Below are 20,976 nucleotides of genomic sequence, written 5' to 3'. Positions count from 1 at the left end.
CCTCCATGAGACAGGGCCCAGCATCATCATACAGATTTATTGCGTCATAATCTCAGAATTGCGAAAGCACCGTTTGAATAGGGGCCTCATTACTTTTCTCCTTACGAGATTTATGGACATTAGAGGCCGTAGATAATGCTCATTTTTTGCCCTTTCACGTCTAGCTAAAGCTGATCTCCTTGCTTAAGGAATCGGTCGACTTCCCTCGGTCTTCTGGGTCCATATTTTGTAAGGGAAAAGTCAACGAATTTGAGGCAAGTCTTGTGGTGAAGCGATCTTCTCTTTTAATTATTTAGGGCCGACGTTGTTTTTCTATTCTCTTCCTCCAATAATGTACAAGCCATTTCATTGGTTTGTTAAAAGAACCAAGAGTACAAGATCCATAGAAATTGGATACCGACCCTAGATTAAACAACACCGTTTCTTTCTATTGGTGCAATAGTCAACTTGATCGATTACTTTAAGGGCTCAATATATTGGTTATTAGAACATCAAAAGAAAAAAATGGTCAAAGCATTGGGTGATGCATCGAGTGCAGGACCCATCTTTGCTGGCGCATAAGCTCATTGGCGTTTTTAGAGTGCATTGGCCAATGGCCACTAGGAGCCTATACTGCAATACCTCAAGATTTCCATAAGGATTCGCATGTTTGACCAGATTTTGCATCCCTCTAGGAGGTTGTCTCTATTGCTTCGAAGGTCGTCATTTGGGTCATTCCGGTCTACCGGACGCAATGTGATCTGGAAAACTGCAAAATCCAACCATATTGGAAATATCTTTATTGTCCATGCAATCGTTTCCTTGGTAAAATGCCCTGTCAATCTCCAACCAAAGATTAGATTTTGATTCTGGGTCCTCGATCTTGACTAATTCCCTACAAAATCGATGTTCTGTTCCTTTATGTCACTGGGGAGAGGGACCAACCGACAAACCCAACTTTTACGTTGAACGTACCAACCAAGCAAAGTGTGCATCCGCACTGACAACAGATGACACCATGCTCACAAAAGCCAAGCAAAGACACAACCGTGCCTGTGTAAACATCATTGTTCCTAGTTGCTACATCGAGTTAACCTTTTGAAACTCATGCACTTGCAATCATAACCTTATCTTTTTCTACAAGGAGTATCATGTAATTAACTTTCATGGAGTTTGTAGGGGAAAAAAAAGGAACTGATTGAATAATAAATTGTCCACGAAAGGGTTGCGTATGTCTTAAGTAGACTTGCCTTTCATAAGGGGTCAGCTACGAATTTACAATGTAAGTAATTTTGAGACACGGCCCGTGAATTTATCTATAATAACTTTTCAGTGGCGAATATACAGAAAGAACGATGGGTACCGTATTGTTTGACTTTGCTTGCCAAGATCCCGCTGAAGTCCTCCTCATGTGCCCCTTCAATTGAATCTTGGGGTACTCATAAAATAAGCACCTCTAAAAAAACAGTGAATTATTGAACATAGGTCATGCTTTCAGCTCTTTTGGAGCCACATTTTTATAAGATAAATATATGTGTCGACATGTGTTGGGTATTTAAAAATGCATGATTAAGTTGGTTGCTGGACTATAAAAAGGCAGGTAGCATAAGAAAAAGAAGCAAGTATTCATTTTCAAGATGGGAATCTGCATGTCCTCTGTACCTTCTGAAATTCATGATACAGAAGATGTCCAAGAAAATGCAGTGTTCATCGACGAGACCAATGGCAAAACCAAGAGAAATGGATCTGTTCATTCAAGAACCGGAAGCAAAGGGTTGAACCAAGATGCTGCTATACTCTATCAGGTTTGTCGAGATCTGAACATTATTGAATCAGCTTAAGGTCGTTTTTGTCAGGCAGGTCTGATGAAACTAGCATTTAGCCAATTTGCTTTTGATGAATTTCTCATTCTTGTTTAGTCTAATTCATCAGAATTGAAACGGAAAATGGTGGTGTGTGTGATATCCTTTCTTCGTGTTCGTTAAGGATGACTTTGATGCAAATTTCAGGTCCAACTTACACGGTTAACTTTTTTCAGTATGGTGAATATTATATAAGCAACCAGTCCATGTTTTTTTCTTTGACTGATGTACGCTGTTCTCTCTTTAGGGATATGGAAAAGATGATGGAGTCTTTTGCGGAGTTTTTGACGGTCATGGGAAGAATGGTCACCTGGTGAGCAAGCTAGTGCGGAACCATTTGCCACTGCTCGTGCTAAACCAGAGAAACTCTCTGGCAAAGGTCAAAGTCACGGCGGTGCAAGATGACTGCGACCAAGGATCAGTGCCGAGCAGGACTTACTGGAATGGAGAGATGCATTTATCAGTGCCTTCAAGGTGATGGACAAGGAGATCAAGCTTCAGGAGGGATTGGACTGCTCCACCAGTGGAAGCACAGCTGTTGTTGTCATAAGACAGGTATTTTGCTCCTCAAATTGTTAGGAACCGCAAAAATTTATATTGATCAGTCCACGCTAAAATCCTTGTAAAGGACCGCCCGTTGATGTTACGCTAATAGTGGGAAAATTAATCACAGGGTGAGGATCTTGTCATAGCCAACCTCGGTGACTCGAGAGCAGTGTTAGGGACTCTCACTGAGGATGGACTTCGAACTGTCCAATTGACTACTGACTTGAAGCCTAATGTTCCAAGTAAGCCTTGCATAATCATCCTATTCCTATTTGGATCTAACCATCTTTTGATGGTATGTTCTTAAGCTCTTTACTGAGGACATCTTGAATTGAGCTCTTCCATTTTTGAGCCCCACATTATTCATGCATCTTGATGGTTTGGGCACTTATGTTTGGTTGGGGTTGTATCTGCAGGTGAAGCCGACCGAATAAGGAAGTACAAAGGCCGGGTTTTAGCTCTGAAGGAAGAACCGCACATCCAGCGCGTGTGGCTACCCCATCAGGACATGCCTGGCCTTGCCATGTCCCGTGCTTTTGGTGACTACTTGCTCAAAGACCACGGCGTAATCGCCATTCCTGACATCTCTTATCACCGCATAACTCCAAAAGACCAATTCATCGTCCTTGCAACAGATGGGGTAAGAAAATTCGGTCTCGATAAAGCTATGTATGAAGTTCAGTGAAAATCCAAAAGCAATAGTCAGAGACACTGTCAGATCTGGTGATTAGCACATGCACTACCGAAGCGGGATAGTCTCACTCATGGAAACTTTTGTTGGCCAATGTTCTAATTATCTCCAGACGCTCTCATGCAGGTGTGGGATGTGCTCAATAACGATGAGGTTGCGGCGGTGGTCAGGTCAGCGAAAGATGAGGAAGAAGCAGCCAAAGCGTTGGTTGAAGCAGCTATTGCTTCATGGAAGAAGAAATTCCCTTCTGCAAAAGTTGATGATTGCAGTGCTTCCTGCCTCTTCTTGCATAAAAGGCGAAAGACAGATTAGCACTTCTGCACTGCCGCCAATTGGGTTTTCTAAGCTTAATCCTTATAGTCTATACATATCATGCTATTGATGCACCGGCTGCTTCAACCATTCTAGCCCCACGTGCGTTGCCCCTACAAAGGCAACGTGCCGAGAATTTGGTATCGAGAATTCGAAAGCAAAATGAAAGCTCAGAGTTAGCTTGTTGAACAACTTTAAAACATGCTCTGAGGTTATGGATTTGCCAATTGGAGTCCATTGATGGGGACTGTCTCACCTGTACAACTCATGTTTCAGTTATGCTACATTAAAAGTCTTCAGCGTTCTTGCGGCGGCAACTTTTGCTTTTAATCTTGAACATGGTCCCTGACGAATAAATTGTTCTCGACGCTTTCAAATACCAATCGGGATGACCAAGAATATAAAGACAGATTTTCCAGGAGAATAGCCGGTTACCTAGCAAGCCAAATTGCAACTGAAGGTTAATCGACTTTCGGAACCGTATCTCTAGAGGAACTGATCAACAAAACTAAACGAAACAAGAGAACTTGAATTGAAGTGATCTTGCAGTATATCTTCACCGGACTAAAACGTAAAAGAAACCGCTGGCCTTTATATGCTGGGAGCCACCGAAACCAAGATGCTGCTAATCGTCAGATATACTAAAGTGTGCACGATCAAAGACGTGAGGAGACACATTGCACAGTAGTTAAGCTTCAAAGGTTTGCTGATGAGGCAAATCTGGAACAAAAAATAATACTCGATCGATGTGCTCTCTGTCCTTTCTATGCATTTTCACAAACCAAAGAGATGGCCAATAATAGAATTTCACAAATGAATCAATATGTCCATTTTATGACCAAAAAAGGGTCACCACGGACTTGTGCTATAATTACTGCAGAACCACCCACTGAAGCCGGGATGCCGTGTTCCCCTTCAGTAAATAAGTATAACTCCAAACCTCTCCAACCCTATGTAATATTTTTTTTCGCCTGAAGCATGATTGCAAAACTTGTTAGAATGTTTGCTATGCACAAATTGAAACAACCACGGGAAAATAACAACATTGTTTGGAAACATTAGCCACTTCCATCATCTGGGTCATCTAGAATGTCTTCGTAAGAAACAGGTACTCTAATTCGTTCTTTCACGGATTGTCTTTTCTCCTCACCAGCTGATTGCTGATCAGCATTTTGTAATTCAGGCATCGTCGGGAAACCATCTGGAGTGGACACAGAACTCCTTTCAGGGGATACTTTTGTAGGTCCATCAGGAGGTGCCTCTTCCTGTCGTCCTTGTTGAATATTGTGTGGCTTGAATTGCTTCTGCATATAATAAATAACATAGACCAAACTTACTCCCTATTAGGAAAGAAAAGACTCCCGAATTAACATTAGCCTAAAGATCATCAGTGCAGAATAAGGAAAAAAATGCAACTCAATAGATGGTAATCGGGCAACATAGATCAAAATGTTGCGGATCCAAAGCTCTGGAAGACCTTCACTAACTGGCCCATAATATCATTAATGCTGCTAAAGTCAGTGCTTGTCAGCTTACTCTAAGAAATTCTCCTAAAATAGTTTGTGCTTGGGGCCAACCAATCACGTATTTGTTCCATGTCAGAACCTATAAAGGAAATAGGAAAACAGAAAAAGAAAAAAGAAGAAATCTGACATAGGAAAACCTATGCTCCATTCAGTTGTCGAGCAATATTTTCCATCAGAAGCTCCAGGAAAAGAAGAAGAGGTTCATGAAGATTGAATCATATTGCAAAAAATCAATCTGCTTTGTGCAATAAAGCAATGTTAAAGTTATTCAAGCCTTCAGGATAAGACATCACCAACAAACCCTCAGATTACTAGCCAAGCCACTGAACACTCAACAAGAAACCACGGACGAACTAAGGTGATATCACAGGGCCACCAATTTAATGGGAGGAAATCAGAGGCCTAAATTCCTGTCCAGATATGCTTAACAATATGAGTGGTGCAAATGAGGTTGCATCCAATTGACAGAGGACTAAATTATTTAAGTTGCTTGCACATAACATTAAATGACTTAAAGAGGAATCAACTACGCACCTCAAATTCTCTTGCTCTTTTCATTATCTCTCTGTAAGCATTTGGTTCTCGTGCTTTAATGATACTCCATAGTACCCCCCCACCTGTTCGTTGCCGTTTACCATCAGCAGTCATCTGACCTCCACAAGCCTGAATAGCGTCTACCTGAAATACAGAAATTATGAGTGCTAAGGCAGGATAAGGTACTTACAAAATCACAAGATGTTAAATTCGAACGTTCTAAGAGAAAGCTATGAGAAACTACTGGCCAAAGAGTTGGAGATTTTCTAAACAAGGTGCCATCTACACTGCCAAAAACAAAATATGCCAGCCTAATGAAGAAAATGTCCATTTTAACTGTACTCAAATGCCTAAGATCCGACGCCAATATGAAAAAGCATTGAAAATCAATCCAACTTCCTGACATGATACCGTTTTCTTATCCTACTTCCAGTGATTCTCTCCATCCTGCAAACTTCAGATACTTCCACCACTCAAAATCCAGTCTCCTGGGAGCAGATAGCAATCATTTTATTCTGGCTATATGTACATGCATAGAACAGCTTTCCTGCAATCATATTGCATTCTGGATCTTTATTGACAAAGCCCCAGAATACATTGCTACCTTACACCTGTTGTGTGCAATCGTTCACTTACACACAACCAAAATTACCTACCGTGCCTAAAAATCCCATTGCTACTTCGGTGGACAAAGAATAAAAACAGCACAAAGGCTTCTAACCTCTTTGACGAGATCACTCAAAGCGGCCACTCCCAGACAGCCGACGGCAGTATACACCATGTATGATTTCTTCTCCCTCAGTCTCCTACAGGTATCGAGCACGAACCTGGAAAGATTAGAGAGCAGAAATGAGGGCATTGCCATGAGTGACAGCTGCAACAGATCTCAAGCACAAATTTGTCGTGCACGTCTGCATCAACCAAATTGGAAAAAAAAAATCATATTTTCCCACCACTCCACGGTTTATCATCCATGTAATTGAAGACCAAAGCACAGCTCCGTAAATAACACGGTGAAGCTAAGACCCAGATACTTAAAAGGGACACCCAAATGCTCAAAAACCCTTCACTGCATTACGAATCAAATAGTCAAGCCAAGAAGACGAATCCGAGCGAAAAATGAAATCTTTTTTTCATCGAACGCGAAAGCCGCGAGGTCCAAGGGCAGAGAATCGGAACGCGACCTGTTGATGTCGGTGAAGTTAGAGCCGTCCCCGGCAGGAGCGCCCCTCTTCCTCTTCCTGTTCTTCTTCTTGTTCGCCCTGCGCCTGCGATTCCTGCTCTGCTCGTCCCCCTTCGAGTCCTCGGCGGCGCCGCCTCCATCCCCTCCGGGCCGCGCCGGATCGCTTCTCGCGTCCTGGCCGTCGACGAGCTCGCCCTCCTCCACGTCGACCATCTCGACATCGCCGCCGTTGTCGAAGTCGTCGTCCTCTTCGTAGATGGCGTCCAGCACGCTCTCCCCCTCCATCGGCGAAAGGCGGAACTCGACGGGCTCCTGCCTCTCTCTCTCTCTCGCTCGCTCACCGATGCCCGCGCCTGCCGGAAGGAGCGGCGGTTTCGGTGCGCGCCGGCGGCGGTTCTATTTTAGCTCCGCCGTTTTACTGGAGGTCCGACGAGATCAGTATCGAGAGTGAGGTCGGGGGGACGAGCGGCTGTTGTTGGGGAATTCCTGTAATCTCTCTCTCTCCCTCTCTCTCTAGGTCTTTCGAAAATCGGCTTGTTTACGAAGGTTCGCCTTTTAGAAGTTCTCTAATCCCAAAAAGAGAAATATATAAGTTTTTTTTTTTTTTGGACAAGGAGAAATATATAAGGTTAAAAGTTTATTTATTCTTTTAAAGGTTAATATTACAAAAAACCCTTAAATTGATATAAAATAAATTTATTTGAATTACAATGTATACATATAGCAAATTTTAATATATGTGATAAATTTATTCCAAATTGATTTGAATTTTCAAATAAAATAACAATGTTAATTGTATTATTATTACGTATTTAATTTAATTTTACTAGTAAAGTTTGATGAAAACTAATAAAGATTAAAAAGTCGGAAAGTACTAATTTGAGTTTTTGTTAACTTTGTTTGAAATAATGATTGATATATCAATTTTATGTTTTTCATAGTATTAAAATTCTTTAAAAAAGGACATAATCATGATAAATTTTTAAAGATCATGACGTTTTTAGCAAATTGACATTAATTGCATGGGGAAAATGTCTTCTATTTAAAATAAGGGAATGGCTAGTACAACAAAAAATCCTAAACTAATGCATATATAACAAATTTACCCAAAATTATTTTTTATCATAAAAAATCATAAAACTTGTACATTTATAATAAATTTTATTTCAAAATAATTTTTAAACCATAAAAAATCTCAAACTAATACATTTGAAAATTTTACCTCATTTAATTTCCATTAAATTGACTTAATATCAGGAAAAATCTAACTAAACCCATCAAATGGTTCGAGTTAGGTTGGGTTTGGATAATGTCAAAAAATGATCTGATATAAACCCATTTATAATGAGTTGTAAATGGATCAATGATATACCCATTTAAGTAATTTGTTTAGGCCATTTCATTCTGTACATCCATTAAAATGGGCCCATGAGATTTGGTGTGGCTCATTTATGATAAATTTAAATAATTTTGAATTATTAAATGCATTTTAGATCCATTTAGATAGGTCTTACAATTACCATTTCACAAGGGCCATGATTTTGTTTTGAGACCTAAGATGGCAATAGTTCTTTCATTGGTTATCTATTTGACTCGTGATGGGCATTACTAAAATGTCTACTTTTGTGTATACCACACGACATAAATTTTCGCTCACAATAGAAATCATGTCAATTAATAATATACTAATTTATCGGTTTTATTATATTAACGTTGAATTTTCATGTGTTCTTAAGATTGACATGTAAACGTCCAATCCATATCCTATAATTTCGCATCCCATGGTACTAATCCAAGTGAAGCCGTTAGCCTTAACCCTGCGTTTTCCAATTTTTACCGGGAAAAAAATTAAAATTCTGCGCGAAAACGAGGGGGCCATAATCCCATATGCCCGCTACGCCACCGTCGAATCACGTGGGACTCGAGAACATCGCTGCGGAATTCAACGGTCGCGATTCGTCTCCATCGCGACCGAACCACTCAGCCTCTTGTGATTTCCGCCGTCGGGAAAGGCGGCCTCGGGATCCCGACGACGGTTGGTCAACCCGCTGGACTCTCGCTCGCTCCGAGTCCGGAAGCCTGCTTCGCTGTCGAGGCAGCGCGTATAAATACCGCCAGAAAAGTGGTTGAACTTCCCCGGCTCCAACTGCACTGCCTAACCGAGAGAGCTCTTCGCGAAGGATCGAGAATTCTCGTTCCGTCGGCCGGCTTCGCGACTCCCGTCTTCGTCGAATCTAGAAGCTCCGGCCGGAGGTTTTCTGCAGTCCCGAGCCGATCGCCGGGAAATGGCCGCGAACGGAGACGCGCCGGAGGATTACGCGCCGGAGAAGAAGAAGGCCCCCTCCGAGGATGACAAGAGGTGGCCTTGTTTGTGCTGTTTTTTCATTTTTCCTTTTTCCTTTTTTTTTTGTTGTTGTGGATTTTCTGGAGTGAGGAGTCGGTTACCGTTGACTGTGATTGAGCCGGGCTCTGTTTTCGGATTCCAGGAGGAAGAAGATGGTGCCTGGAGGCCTGATGAAAGCCGTGGTGAGACCTGGAGGGGGTGAATCCACGCCCTCCGATGGCGATCAGGTTAGCTAACGCACGAGCTGGTGTTTGATTGCATGTGTTTCTGTTGCATTGGTTCCTTTTCCGGCCTGGCATTGAATTGCCTTTGTTGGTGTGGTGAGCGTAGCTGAAACTGGATGAATACGGCTTTGGCAATTGCGGTGTGCGCGGCTGCTTTAGAATAGGAATTACAAAGTAGAAATGGAACTCCCAAGCAAGACGCTGTGCTGCTGATCCTGATGTTAGATTCTGGTGTATGTGCGTTTGTGGTCGGCTGAGGTTGGATGAAGCCTACATTCGATTTACATGATAAAATGACGATTTGGACTTGATTTAGGTTTGCGGATACCAAGTGATACACACTTACGTACGAATAATTGTAGTAAACAGTATGTCCTCTTGTCGAGAGAACAGATAGCGAGGGGCGCTTGTTGATTCTCTTGTTTTACAAAACAAAGGCGGATGTATAACTGCTTTTCAAAACTCGATTACAAAACAAAGATGATTATGGAAATGGCACTGCTTCCTGAAAGTCGATTAGAGCACATTAATACAATACCTGCAGCCACTAACATGTACTGTTATCATTAGTTGGTCAAAGGCACTATTAATTTCTATTTAACATATTTGTTGATGATCAGCTCATCCATAAAGAAAAAAGTTACTAAAGGTTGCACTTGACTCTCTCTTTCAAAGAAAATTTAGAAAATAATTTAGGTACACCCAGTAGTTTGAAGTACGTAACCTCGTGTTGTTTCCAGAGAAAATATCTCTGACAAAGTAAGTCGAAACTATACAAGTGATGCAGGCAGTAGTCAATAGGAATCATTGCTTTTCCAGCAGTAGAGATTACTGAATGGAATATGGTGGAGTTACGAACCGAGGCATGTTGATCTGATTCAAGCATCCTGCTACGATACTTGCGACAGCTGACGCTATGTTGTATTTGAGGCTTTTAGCATGGTTGCTTTCAGAACACATGCCAAATATCGCTGTTGCTTTGTAGTACTTTTCTCATTATATTATTAGTGGGAGTCATTGAGTGGTGTCAAATGTTTTTCAGGTCATCTATCATTGCACCATTCGAACACTTGAAGGAGTGGTTGTTCAATCTAGCAGATCAGAATTTGGAGGTTTGTTGATTGTATACTTCAATTGGACAATAGTATCTTTTTTTTTTTTTTCCCATGATTTCTCCTCCTATTGGGCAATAACTTGGTACTTATAAAAGATAGGGTGCTAACACGATGCCTTTCACATTATTTATCCTATGCACATAGGTTGATTTGTTTCAAATGGCTGCTCTGGATTTATCAGGAAATCCACAGTTAATGTCTCTAGCTTCTAAAAACACCTGACCATACCTACTTCCATCGAGTCCTTCAATGATAGCTCATGTGATTGAAAGTAACGAGGTTATCTTCGTGGCTTACAATTTATATCAGTGACTCCTAGGTTGACCATTGAGTTAAAGCTGCCCTTTTAAAGTTTCATGTGATGGGCATTTAGCTGAAAATTTATTTGCTTTCAGGGAAGGGTATCCCGGTGAGACAGGTTCTCGGAAAAAGCAAGATAATATTGGGATTGCTAGAAGGAATCCCTACAATGTTGAAGGGTGAAGTGGCAATGGTACAATGCTTCCTTTTTCTATAAGGTTCTGTTTTCATCTTACATCAAGTTGAATTTTGCTGGATTTTTTTCATTTCCTATCCCTTCCCCAAACATTATGAGGCAAAAGATGCAAGAAGGCAGAAATTGAAAACAGGACTATTAGTGTTGTAATCAATAGAGACTATAGATTAATTGGCTGCCAAAGTCTCGGATACTTTCTCTATTGGGAAGAAGCAATTGAGACAATTGTTGGCTTGGAATTTTCCTATTTTGCTAATTAGGTTGGAGATGGTTTGAAAGGAAAGTGGCTGTGCAGGTGGTTCTTTGAGATATTGCTATCAGAATGGTTTTGATGCTATGCTTTTTTTTGGCAGTTCAAAATTAAGCCACAGCTGCACTATGGTGAAGACGATTGTCCCATACAAGTTTCTAGCAGTTTCCCAAAGGATGATGAGCTTCATTTTGAGATTGAAATGATGGATTTCTTCAAGGCCAAGGCAAGCAAATCTGCTTTATGTTTGCTAGGATCTCAGATGTTTAGTATTTATTTTACATATAGGTATGGTGACAAGAAGTAGCTTCAAAATATTAGTGTGAAACAGATCCAATTCTTAAGGCTTTCAGTTTTCAGTGGAAACTTATATATGGCTTTACTAATAAGTGTTCTAAAGTGATAGGTAACTTCATTGTAGGGAGAGCTCAGATGAAGGAAGATAAGAAAAACAAAGAAAGTTTGGCATTGCTTGTTGGTTTCTCAGATTATATAGATATTAGAGAAATATGACAAGAGAACCTTTATCTTGGGTTCATTTTTCGACAGTGCAAATAATCTCCGCCATTTAGTAAAAATATTCTTTCTGCTTGCCTCATGTTGATTCTGGACCTCCATCCTCCTTTCTTTGCTATCAGTATCTGTGCATGCTTGTGTGGATGGATAAATAAATATTTAAATTAGTTGAGTGGGCACTTGCGCTTGCACACTTGCGTGTTTGGGTCTGGGGGTGGTTTGCTTGCACGTGCATGTATTTATGTATTAATCTTAGCGAAATATAGCCTTTCTTAAGCTATTTCAATGGCACTACTAAATTATTGATCGTCAGAATTGTCTTGTTTTATTTTCAGGTCATAACTGATGATTTGGGGGTTGTGAAGAAGGTACGAAGAACCATGAGAATGTCCATTTTGTTTTTTCAAATAAGCGAAGTTAAGATGAAAAAAAAAACTATTTGGATGCTAAAAGTCTTGTAGAGCTTTATATGAAGACAAGCATTTAATTTACTGGCATTCCAGGGGGAATTTGATGTTTTTGATTGTTTTAGTCTATCATGCAGAGTAATTTCGTTTTCTCTTTCAAATGTATATAAAACTGAGGTTAAACAACACATACTGATATCCAGCTATACATTTGCATTTTGCTGTTCTCTCCATGTTGTAGAAACATCTCTCCTTGTTTCTCAGGAAGGGTATCCTACCGAGTAACCTCGTTTTATCTTTCAAATGTGTATGAGGATAAACTGCAGATAGGCATATCAGTTATTTCAGATCCTTCTCCTATTTTCACTCTCCTGTAAAAGTGGGACTCAAAACGTGACCAATGTGGTTTTGTTATTAATACCATGCCATCTAGTCAAGATGTATGATTGATTGACAGGTACTTGGCTTAGTTGTCGATTAAAAGTTTATGGACTAGATGTTGCATCTTCATCTGCAAAGCAATGGCGCACTTAAAATGTTAAGAGACTCTGGACATGTGTATGCAAGAAATTTAACTAAAGTGGGGGAATTAACAAAGTTTACTTAAGAAGGTAGTACAGAGCCAGGAATGACATACATGATCCATGACTGCATTGCAGTATTAGCATCTCACCAAAGATGGACAACCAGGATCAATACTGCAGTTATCAATTTCTTTACTATAGAAGTATATGAGTGAAACTATGTACAAAGTGATGATCATTCATTGTCTTCACAGGTGATTGAGGAAGGGCAAGGTTGGGAATCACCAAGAGAACCATATGAAGTAAAAGCTCGGTAATATTTTTACATTTTTAGTATGCTAAATTTCAGATCGATTGGGGTGGTATTTTGATGACACAATTGAATCCAGGATATCTGCAAAAACAGGTGATGGAAAATTGATCCTTTCACATGAGCAAAAAGAACCATACTTCTTCACTTTTGGAAAGTCTGAGGTTGGTTTTATGCAATTAAATTAAATTCTATACTTTGGCATGTTTTGGTTGGTTGCTGTTGTAATACATTCCTTACAGATTTGTTATAAAGATTCCTACCTTAGCCATCATATATATTTCGAACAGGACTGGTTACCTCATGCAATAGAGCAAAGATATCACTAGTCATGCACTAATTTTCCGCTCCTTTTAGGTTTCAAAGTATGTTTTTCATAGCTTCATCTTCACATGCTTTGTATAGTCACTATTCTGTTTACTATATATGCAGGTACCAAAAGGCCTTGAGATGGGTATAGGAACAATGGCAAGGGGAGAGAAGGCAGTAATATATGTCACCTCTCAGTACCTGTCTGACTCTCCACTCTTGCATCTAGAAGAAGGTACTGAAGAAGTTCATTTTGAAGTAGAACTTGTCCACTTCATCCAGGTAATTTTTCCTCTTGTGCGAGTCATATTTTGTTCATGCTTCCGTGTTGCTAAATGTATAAGCTCTTGGACTGGTGATAAGAAGATTCTTAGGTGGTGATTCTCCTCTAGTGTTACTAGTATATGTGCGTTGCTTTGCTCATATGTTGCCCTTAATGCAAAGGGAGGGTTTCTAAATTAGTCAGCAATTCTGGTACTTGGAATATATCTGTCCACACCGTCTGCATGCATGCATTGTTTCTTCTGTTTTCATCTAAGTTATGCTATCCATATTGCTCCTTTGGTGTTGTTAAGATTACTTCTCATTTTTCCCCCTAAAAATCAGCATTCACTCTTAGATTTAATCCATGTTGTCACTCCTTAATACTCTGGTTGCTCGGGCACCTGTCTGCCGATATATCTTGCATCATCGATATGTCATTTGCAGCATAACTTGGAAACTCTGCTATCGTGTCTGATTGAACGGATAGTTCAGCAGAGAAGCTGTGCCAATAGTGTCATGATTTATCGTGGCCAATTTGTTGATGTTATGGGATTTTTCCAATAGACAGGCAAGGATATGCTTATATGTAATTCTCTAGCTCCATTGACAGGTAAGGGACATGCTTGGAGATGGACGGCTAATAAAACGCCGGATTCGTGATGGAAGAGGTCTGTTTTTAAAGATGTTTCCTCTACAACTAAATTTATAGACTGATAGAATTGCTACACTGTTTAAAATTATGATGGACATGTCAAGAAAGATAATTAAAAAGATAATGAAAGTAAGAAAGCTATTCAGGTTTCATCAGGTTCTCTTGGGCAAATACTAGTTCTATCTTGTCTCTTTTGAGTTTTACTTTGTCTCCTCTATTTTTATGCCCTTCTACTTACTTTCATATGTCTTGCTAATCGTGACCTATATTTGCCACCTGAAACATTCCTATCTAATTTGGCATATACATTTAGGTGAATTTCCTATGGATTGCCCTCTCCATGACAGCCAACTGCAAGTCCATTACAAAGGGATGCTGCTTAATGAAGAGAAAACAGTTTTTTATGATACTAGAGTTGATAATGATGGTCAGCCTTTGGAGTTCGGCTCTGGAGAAGGCCTTGTGAGTCATTTGTTGTATTCAAAAATTGATTATTGGTTAAACGAATAGGGCTTAAGTCTGGAATAAGATCTCACTGTGTCACCATAATGTGGGTGGCAGGCTTACTTATTCTAAAATTGCAGTGATTTTAATATTTGATAGGTGCCTGAAGGATTTGAGATGTGTGTCCGCTTGATGCTGCCTGGAGAAGTTGCTCTGGTCACATGTCCCCTGATTATGCCTATGAAAATTTCCAAGGTTCACTTTCCAACTTAAGTAAACCAATCTCAACTTGCTTTATGTCAGATATCTGACTGGTACTACTAGTGGGCAATTTCTTGACTCTATTCGTCTCAGTATTCTCCTCGACTGCTACTGATAACTGGCCTTTGTTTTCCATCTGATTAGGCCAGCTAATGTTCCTGAAGGTGCTCATGTCATATGGGAAATTGAGCTTCTCGGTTTTGAAATGCCACAGGTAATTTGCATATAATCTTTGGAATCATATTGGTTGATTGTAGATCTGTTATGAGATTCGGCAATCTAACTTCCCTATAAAAAGATACAAGTATTTTTGTAAAATTATTTTTTCTGGCTGTTAAATGTTGGACTGTACAGCTGTTTATGTCATCACTGGATTTGTTAGAAAACTATTAACAGATCAACTAAGAACTCAAAAAGGGTGCTGGCTACTAGTTGTGCTGGGAACCTTCCTGTTAGAGAGAAGATTGAATGTTAAAAAAATGCGAGCAAATTGTATATCTGCCTGTGATGCATGAATCTCATGATTATCAGGAATTTGCATATGTTCTTCTAATTCCTTAAACGTTATTGTGAGATATTAATGTGATCTTCTAGCATATTCGGAAAAAAAAAATAAAAATGCAAATGCTTACCGTCAACAAACTTGGAAGCATCTAGGTTGCTATTGTGGACATGACTTTTCAAAGGTATGTGCATGGGCAATAGGGGTTCACATCCCTCATCAAAGGAAAAGGGGTTATGTCAGAGTTTTTTTAACATGATTAGAGTTCCATTTGAGTTATTTCCATCTGATAATGATGTTGTGGAAAAAGTTGCTAAATGAGAACCCCTTTACCAACCCCAAATCAGTATAAACATATAAACATGGAGTCCTGAGTACCAGTGGAGGCCCTCTTCTTGCTATGAACAGTTTTACTTATATTGTGCTGTTGACTTTATTGCAGGACTGGACAGGTTTGAACTTTAGAAGTATAATGGATGAAGCAGAGAAGATCAGAAGCACGGTATGGCATTTTCTTATTGACAAGTGCTGCTTCGTCTTTTGCATACGTTTGGAGGTCAAAGAAGCTCAATGGAGTTCAGCAAGAATACATAAGAACTTTAAGTCTTTACATCCCATTGTGTCATCAAGACTTTGTGCATTCTCAAGTAAACGTTTAAGTTTTCAAGTTTGTAATGGGCAGGAAGAATACATCACTATTGACTTGATTATTCATAAGCTGATCTGCTGTTACTTTCTGCATTGAAAAGACAGGACGACACAAATGCACTTAGATGTTGATGTAAATCTACAAAGATATATTATCCCTATGCACATGGAAAGTCCTGTATTTTTATTTATATATAAGTTAGTATGCTTTCATAGGTGCATGCATTCTTGTCGGGAAGATGCCCATCAGGAATGGATGGGTAAGGTCCCTAACAGGGTAGAAGTTGGAATTAGTCGCTGCCCATGTACTTATGCATTTTCTTACAGAATGTTTTACAGCTTTCTATGCTAGATCTGCTGTATAATTTAGAGTGCATACATTATTAACCCACTCTATCTATTTTTTGACATATAACAAAAAGATATTCTAGAAAACGTTTACTGGAGTTTTTAAATCCTTATTCTTAACTGTCCACCAGTTGTCTTCAGCAGTCTGATGCGTGGTCATAGAATTTAAAAGCTATGGAAATTTAATTAAAACAGGCAGTTGAAATTTAGGAAAGTATGCAACACAGGAGCCATAATGGGTCACTGTTTGGGAATAGTTTGGACACCTTAGGGTGTGCATGACAAAATTTCTGAAAGCTAAAAATTGATTTCTCAAAACTTCTCAATTTCTATTTTAGAAATTGAGAAGTTAAAAATTTTAGCTTCTGATTTCTTTTTCAAATCTATTTCTGGAATAGAAATCTATTCCAGAAATAGAAAAATCAAATTGCGTTACCAAACGGATTTATGTTCCAAACTTGTTTCGGGGAATAGAGAAACAAAGAAATAGAAATTTTATCATGCGCGCCCTTAGCGTTCATGGCTTTGAGATGGTTCTTTCATTCAAAACATTTTGTGCATAAGTATTTATTTCAACTGGTATGAAACTTGTCTTAAAAAAATTGCGCCACAAGTCCTAAACCTTATACGTAGAATGCAATGCTGTCTTACAACTTGTATTAGAAAGTGCCATGAAGGAGGTCATGTGGGCAATTTTCAAGTTATATGTTGGCAATTTTAGGAAATGTTTATCAAGAGGACTTGATTGCACTTTTTAAACTAGGTTTAGGACTTAATTGGTCCTACTGAAAGGGTTAGGACTTGATTGCATTCCGTACACTAGATTTAGGATTTCCAGTGCACTTTCTTCAACTTCTTTCTGTTGGATTCGTTTTGTTATAGTCATAAAACTCCCCGCATGCATTCGAGCCCGCTCTTTTGTCCAAGAGAGTATGTGAACGTACATGAATAGAGTGTGGAAAACTGCCCTTTGATGCATAGAGTGTGGCTGCTTTCCTTCATGCTATTCCTTATTGCATGTTTTCTCTTTGATGAGGACTTAAGGGAGTATGTGAACAAGTACATATTACTCTTTAACATAAATGGGCGGCTGCTTTCCTTCATACTATTCCTTATTGCATGTCTTTTCTTTGATGGGGACTTAGGCTTAAACTTCTCAATTCTGATATGTTCCTTCTACTTTTGTTGGTTAAACTTTTCAGGGAATAGGCTCTTTAAAGAAGGAAAATTTGAGCTCGCTAAGGCCAAGTATGAGAAGGTGCCTGTCCATTACTTGCATTACCTTTTGCATTGATTGTTTGACTTTAACATGAAAGGAAAATTTGCATGAATCCTTGGGCATATTTCCGATTGTCTCCTTCATTTGGAAGAAAATGAATGCTGTAGTAGATACTCGTGCTGAAAAACGTATCACTATAGCACTGTCAGAAGTTTCTCTCACACTGACAACCCCATGACTCAGTGTCTTGTTTTGTGTAATTAGAAATCACGTTTCCCTGAAACATGGGAAAGCTTTCCTCGCAAATTTTACTGTCCTATGTGAAAAGCATATGACATGTATTTGGAAGCCTTCTGATCATCAGATTGTGGCACTGGTGTAATAAATTGGGACCCCATCCATATTGAGAAATTTTAGGAGATTAGAATTCTGGAAATCTTTAAAATAGGTCGGAGAGGGAAAGACCTTTTAAATAGGATTCTGATCACTATTCACTATATTTGAGACGGACTTTGTTGCAGGTGCTTCGTGAATTTAATCATGTCAACCCCCAAGATGATGAGGAAGGGAAAGAGTTTCTGAACACAAGGGTGAGTATTAGAAATAGTTCCCTGTCTGACAATGGTCGAATTTTAATGGAACTTTCTTAGTTTGCATTCCATCGACATTCTCTCTCCCTCTCTCTGTTGATAGATCTCTCTATGATACATTTATTAACCACCTGTTCTTGAATAAGATATGATAACATAAGCTAAGCAAACTCTGGACTGATGTTTTTTTTTTTTTTTTTTTTTTTTTTTGACAACACAGAATCTCCTGCATCTCAATGTTGCTGCTTGTTATCTGAAAATGGGTGAGGCCAAAAAGTCTATCGAGGCGTGCAACAAGGTGACTGTTAATTCATGTGTCCTATACACTTCACGTGCTCTATAGGAAATGAAGAGATGTTCTTCTATTTTCTATTTGATCATTTCCTGGCATAGTTGGGCTCGTCAAAACTTTATTTCCTACAGTTTAACCCTCAAGCTTCCATGCTTTGCGTGCTAACTGCGTTTAAATTTTACCTGGTAAATCTTTTTTTCTGCTTCTAATCTTTTTTAGTACCTGTATTGACATAAAGAATCTTTTACTGTATTGTTTGTTGTAGGAGAGTGTTTTATTCTTTTCACAAGTTAAGCATAGCTGGTGTATATTCTGCTGCTCCATATTCGGCAACGAAGATTCATAGAAAATACATATGCTAATGAAGGTTATAGATTCAGTCAATAGAAAGAAACTTATAAGGCTATAGTTGTTTGTGGTCCCTACTTTGCCAGTTTTCATTTAGGATTTTGAAATAATCGTAATTGAACCCACTTTGTAAAAATATTTGGCAGCTTTGACCTTTAAGATCCATAGTGCAGAAGCACATGTATGAACATAAAGCCACTGTTGGCTTAAGAAAGCATTAAGAAGGTAGCTTTACTCAATTTCGTGCTCAAGTTGGCTTGTATGCACTCTTTGGACTCCCCACCTTGTCTGGCCTTGATTCAATGGTTTTGGACATCATTGAGGTCAAGTGCATATGTGAAACTACATCAGTATCTTGGAAGCTGTGAATGGATCAGTGTCAGATACAGAGCATCTCATAGTATGACTTTTGGCTTACCTTTGCTGAGTGGTTACTGTTTTGCATCCTGAAATCTTTGGATATTTGCCCTGCCCTTCAAGGAAGTATGTTTACATGCCTGGGTTAGTTCCCTGAGTTTTGTTGCTGAGGAAATGAAATGCCATCGTCAAAACTTTGCTGCTGTTACCATGGAATTGTAGGTGAAGAAGGATTGAGGGTATAAAGCTTATCAAAGATGCAGAACCGGGTGACGCTGCTGCTTTTTTTTTTTTTTTGGGGGGGTGGTTTGGGGAGGATTAGGGTTGGTTGCTCATGTTTCAAAATGTCTATGGCTAATCTAGCCTAACTGATTGTTATCTTCATTGCATTAGGTTGTCACTTAGTTTTGAAAGTACTCTAAGGTTATCTGTCTCTTGGTCTGTGAAGTGAAATCGATACCACAAACAATTCTACGCTTCCGTGATAATGTGGCCATGCCAAATCTACTCATTAAAGTTGTGGGTGCCATAATTTTTTAGGGCATGTCTTGCATTTTACAAAGTTTATGAACCAGCTTAATCAGGTTTGATTAGTCGGAAAAATTTTGGTGTTTGCTCGGCAAAAATCTCACTCCTCAGTCTGCAATTCTTACAGACATTTGTATAGATATTTTTTTAAGGTTTATTTGTTTGAGTTGAGCTTAGTACTTGCTCCCTGTAGGTCTTGGATGCAAGTCCAGCACATGTCAAGGCTTTATACCGCCGTGGAATGGCCTATATGTCAGCTGGAGATTTCGAGGAAGCTAGAGCTGATTTTAAAGCGGTAAGCAATCTCTTCAATCAGCAGGTTTTTGTGTGTGTGTGTGTCTTTTTCTTTTTGATGAGTTCTTTTGGATGTGGTCAGATGATAACTTTCGACAAGTCCTCCGAACCCGATGCAACTGCAGCTCTCCTGAAGCTGAAACAAAAGGAGCAGGTCAGAGTAGCTCTTTTTACTTTGTTCTTGTATCTTTCATCAAGTGAAATTCTTTTCGAGGGTGATGAATGAACCCTGCACTATAACAAGCAGGAAGTGGAGAGGAAGGCCCGGAAACAATTCAAAGGGCTCTTTGATAAGAAGCCAGGAGAGATTGCTGATGCCGCAATTGAAGGTAAGGAAGAACACGACGGTATTGTTGAAGCTCCGACGGGTGATGGCAAAGTGGAACCGGGTGCAGATAATGCACGGGAAATGCCTGAATCTGAAGATGAATCTGAAGATGCATCCCCTCGAACGAGCTGGTTTTCTCACTTCTGGCCCACCGGTAGAAGGTTATTTACTGCTCTCGGCTTAGAAAGATGCTCCATACTGTAAGTTCCTTCAGAACCCTAGTGTGTCACTCCCCTCCCCACGAATGCGGGGACGAGTTCCGATTTTGAATCAGCCTCAAGGGAATTTCTCTCGTCAGATTAGTAGTGCCGGAGTGAACGGTGCTTATAATCACGCTACTGCATATTTTCTTGAATTGTCGCTCTAATCTGTGACCGACCAGGAAAATGAGCAAATTATTTTCCTTTACAGTTTTATTCGTTTTAAAAATGAAAATTTCAGCTTTCTCACATCCTTACAATTTGTTCCGCTAGTTTCCCTTCCGGAGGGAGTTAGATGTCTTGGTCATGCTCTGTATTCGTGATGAGCACTCGTATAGCTCCGCTCCGCATCAGTCCCTTTTTTTTTTCCCTAAATTTAATAACTTGCGATTTGTTGGATTCCAAGTAGAGTTTCGTCCATACAAAAACTTGGGCTGTCCTCATATTCTCAAGAATTCAGAGGCTAGCCAACGGAAGGGAGAGACGTGGTTGGAAGAAATTTTTTTACTTTTACATTAATGCTTTTTAATGGCGGATTTACATCACTGAAGTTTCATAATAATTCATGCTCAG

The 20,976-nt window shown here is 39.5% G+C and overlaps 3 protein-coding genes across 3 annotated transcripts; 2 read left to right on the top strand and 1 right to left on the bottom strand.

Annotated features, from left to right (window-relative positions):
- The first annotated feature begins 1,576 nt into the window (after positions 1-1,576).
- On the top strand, positions 1,577-3,694 carry LOC104436286 (probable protein phosphatase 2C 72). The gene is given in 6 exon segments (XM_010049013.3): positions 1,577-1,784; positions 2,089-2,281; positions 2,284-2,396; positions 2,515-2,629; positions 2,804-3,027; positions 3,205-3,694. Coding segments are annotated over 6 exon segments (999 nt in total). The 5' UTR covers positions 1,577-1,616; the 3' UTR covers positions 3,391-3,694.
- A 380-nt stretch (positions 3,695-4,074) lies between these two features.
- Positions 4,075-7,165, bottom strand: LOC104436285. Its single transcript, XM_010049012.3, has 4 exons — positions 6,635-7,165; positions 6,172-6,277; positions 5,451-5,594; positions 4,075-4,694 (listed from the first exon to the last, which is right to left on the bottom strand). The coding sequence occupies exons 1-4, from the start codon at positions 6,916-6,918 to the stop codon at positions 4,449-4,451; spliced, it is 780 nt and encodes a 259-aa protein (XP_010047314.2). The 5' UTR covers positions 6,919-7,165; the 3' UTR covers positions 4,075-4,448.
- A 1,412-nt stretch (positions 7,166-8,577) lies between these two features.
- On the top strand, positions 8,578-20,654 carry LOC104436283 (peptidyl-prolyl cis-trans isomerase PASTICCINO1). The gene is given in 22 exon segments (XM_039310187.1): positions 8,578-8,992; positions 9,120-9,204; positions 10,244-10,313; positions 10,712-10,809; positions 11,166-11,288; positions 11,914-11,946; positions 12,764-12,822; positions 12,899-12,983; positions 13,252-13,410; positions 14,003-14,060; positions 14,358-14,506; positions 14,648-14,711; positions 14,714-14,742; positions 14,892-14,963; positions 15,694-15,753; position 16,176; positions 17,450-17,505; positions 17,988-18,056; positions 18,277-18,354; positions 19,775-19,876; positions 19,958-20,029; positions 20,123-20,654. Coding segments are annotated over 22 exon segments (1,881 nt in total). The 5' UTR covers positions 8,578-8,918; the 3' UTR covers positions 20,408-20,654.
- The last annotated feature ends 322 nt before the right edge of the window (positions 20,655-20,976 follow it).

This window comes from Eucalyptus grandis, chromosome 3 (genome assembly GCF_016545825.1).
Source record: "Eucalyptus grandis isolate ANBG69807.140 chromosome 3, ASM1654582v1, whole genome shotgun sequence".
In the NCBI taxonomy this organism is placed as follows: domain Eukaryota; kingdom Viridiplantae; phylum Streptophyta; class Magnoliopsida; order Myrtales; family Myrtaceae; genus Eucalyptus; species Eucalyptus grandis.
This window is presented reverse-complemented; position numbering and strand designations above follow the sequence as displayed.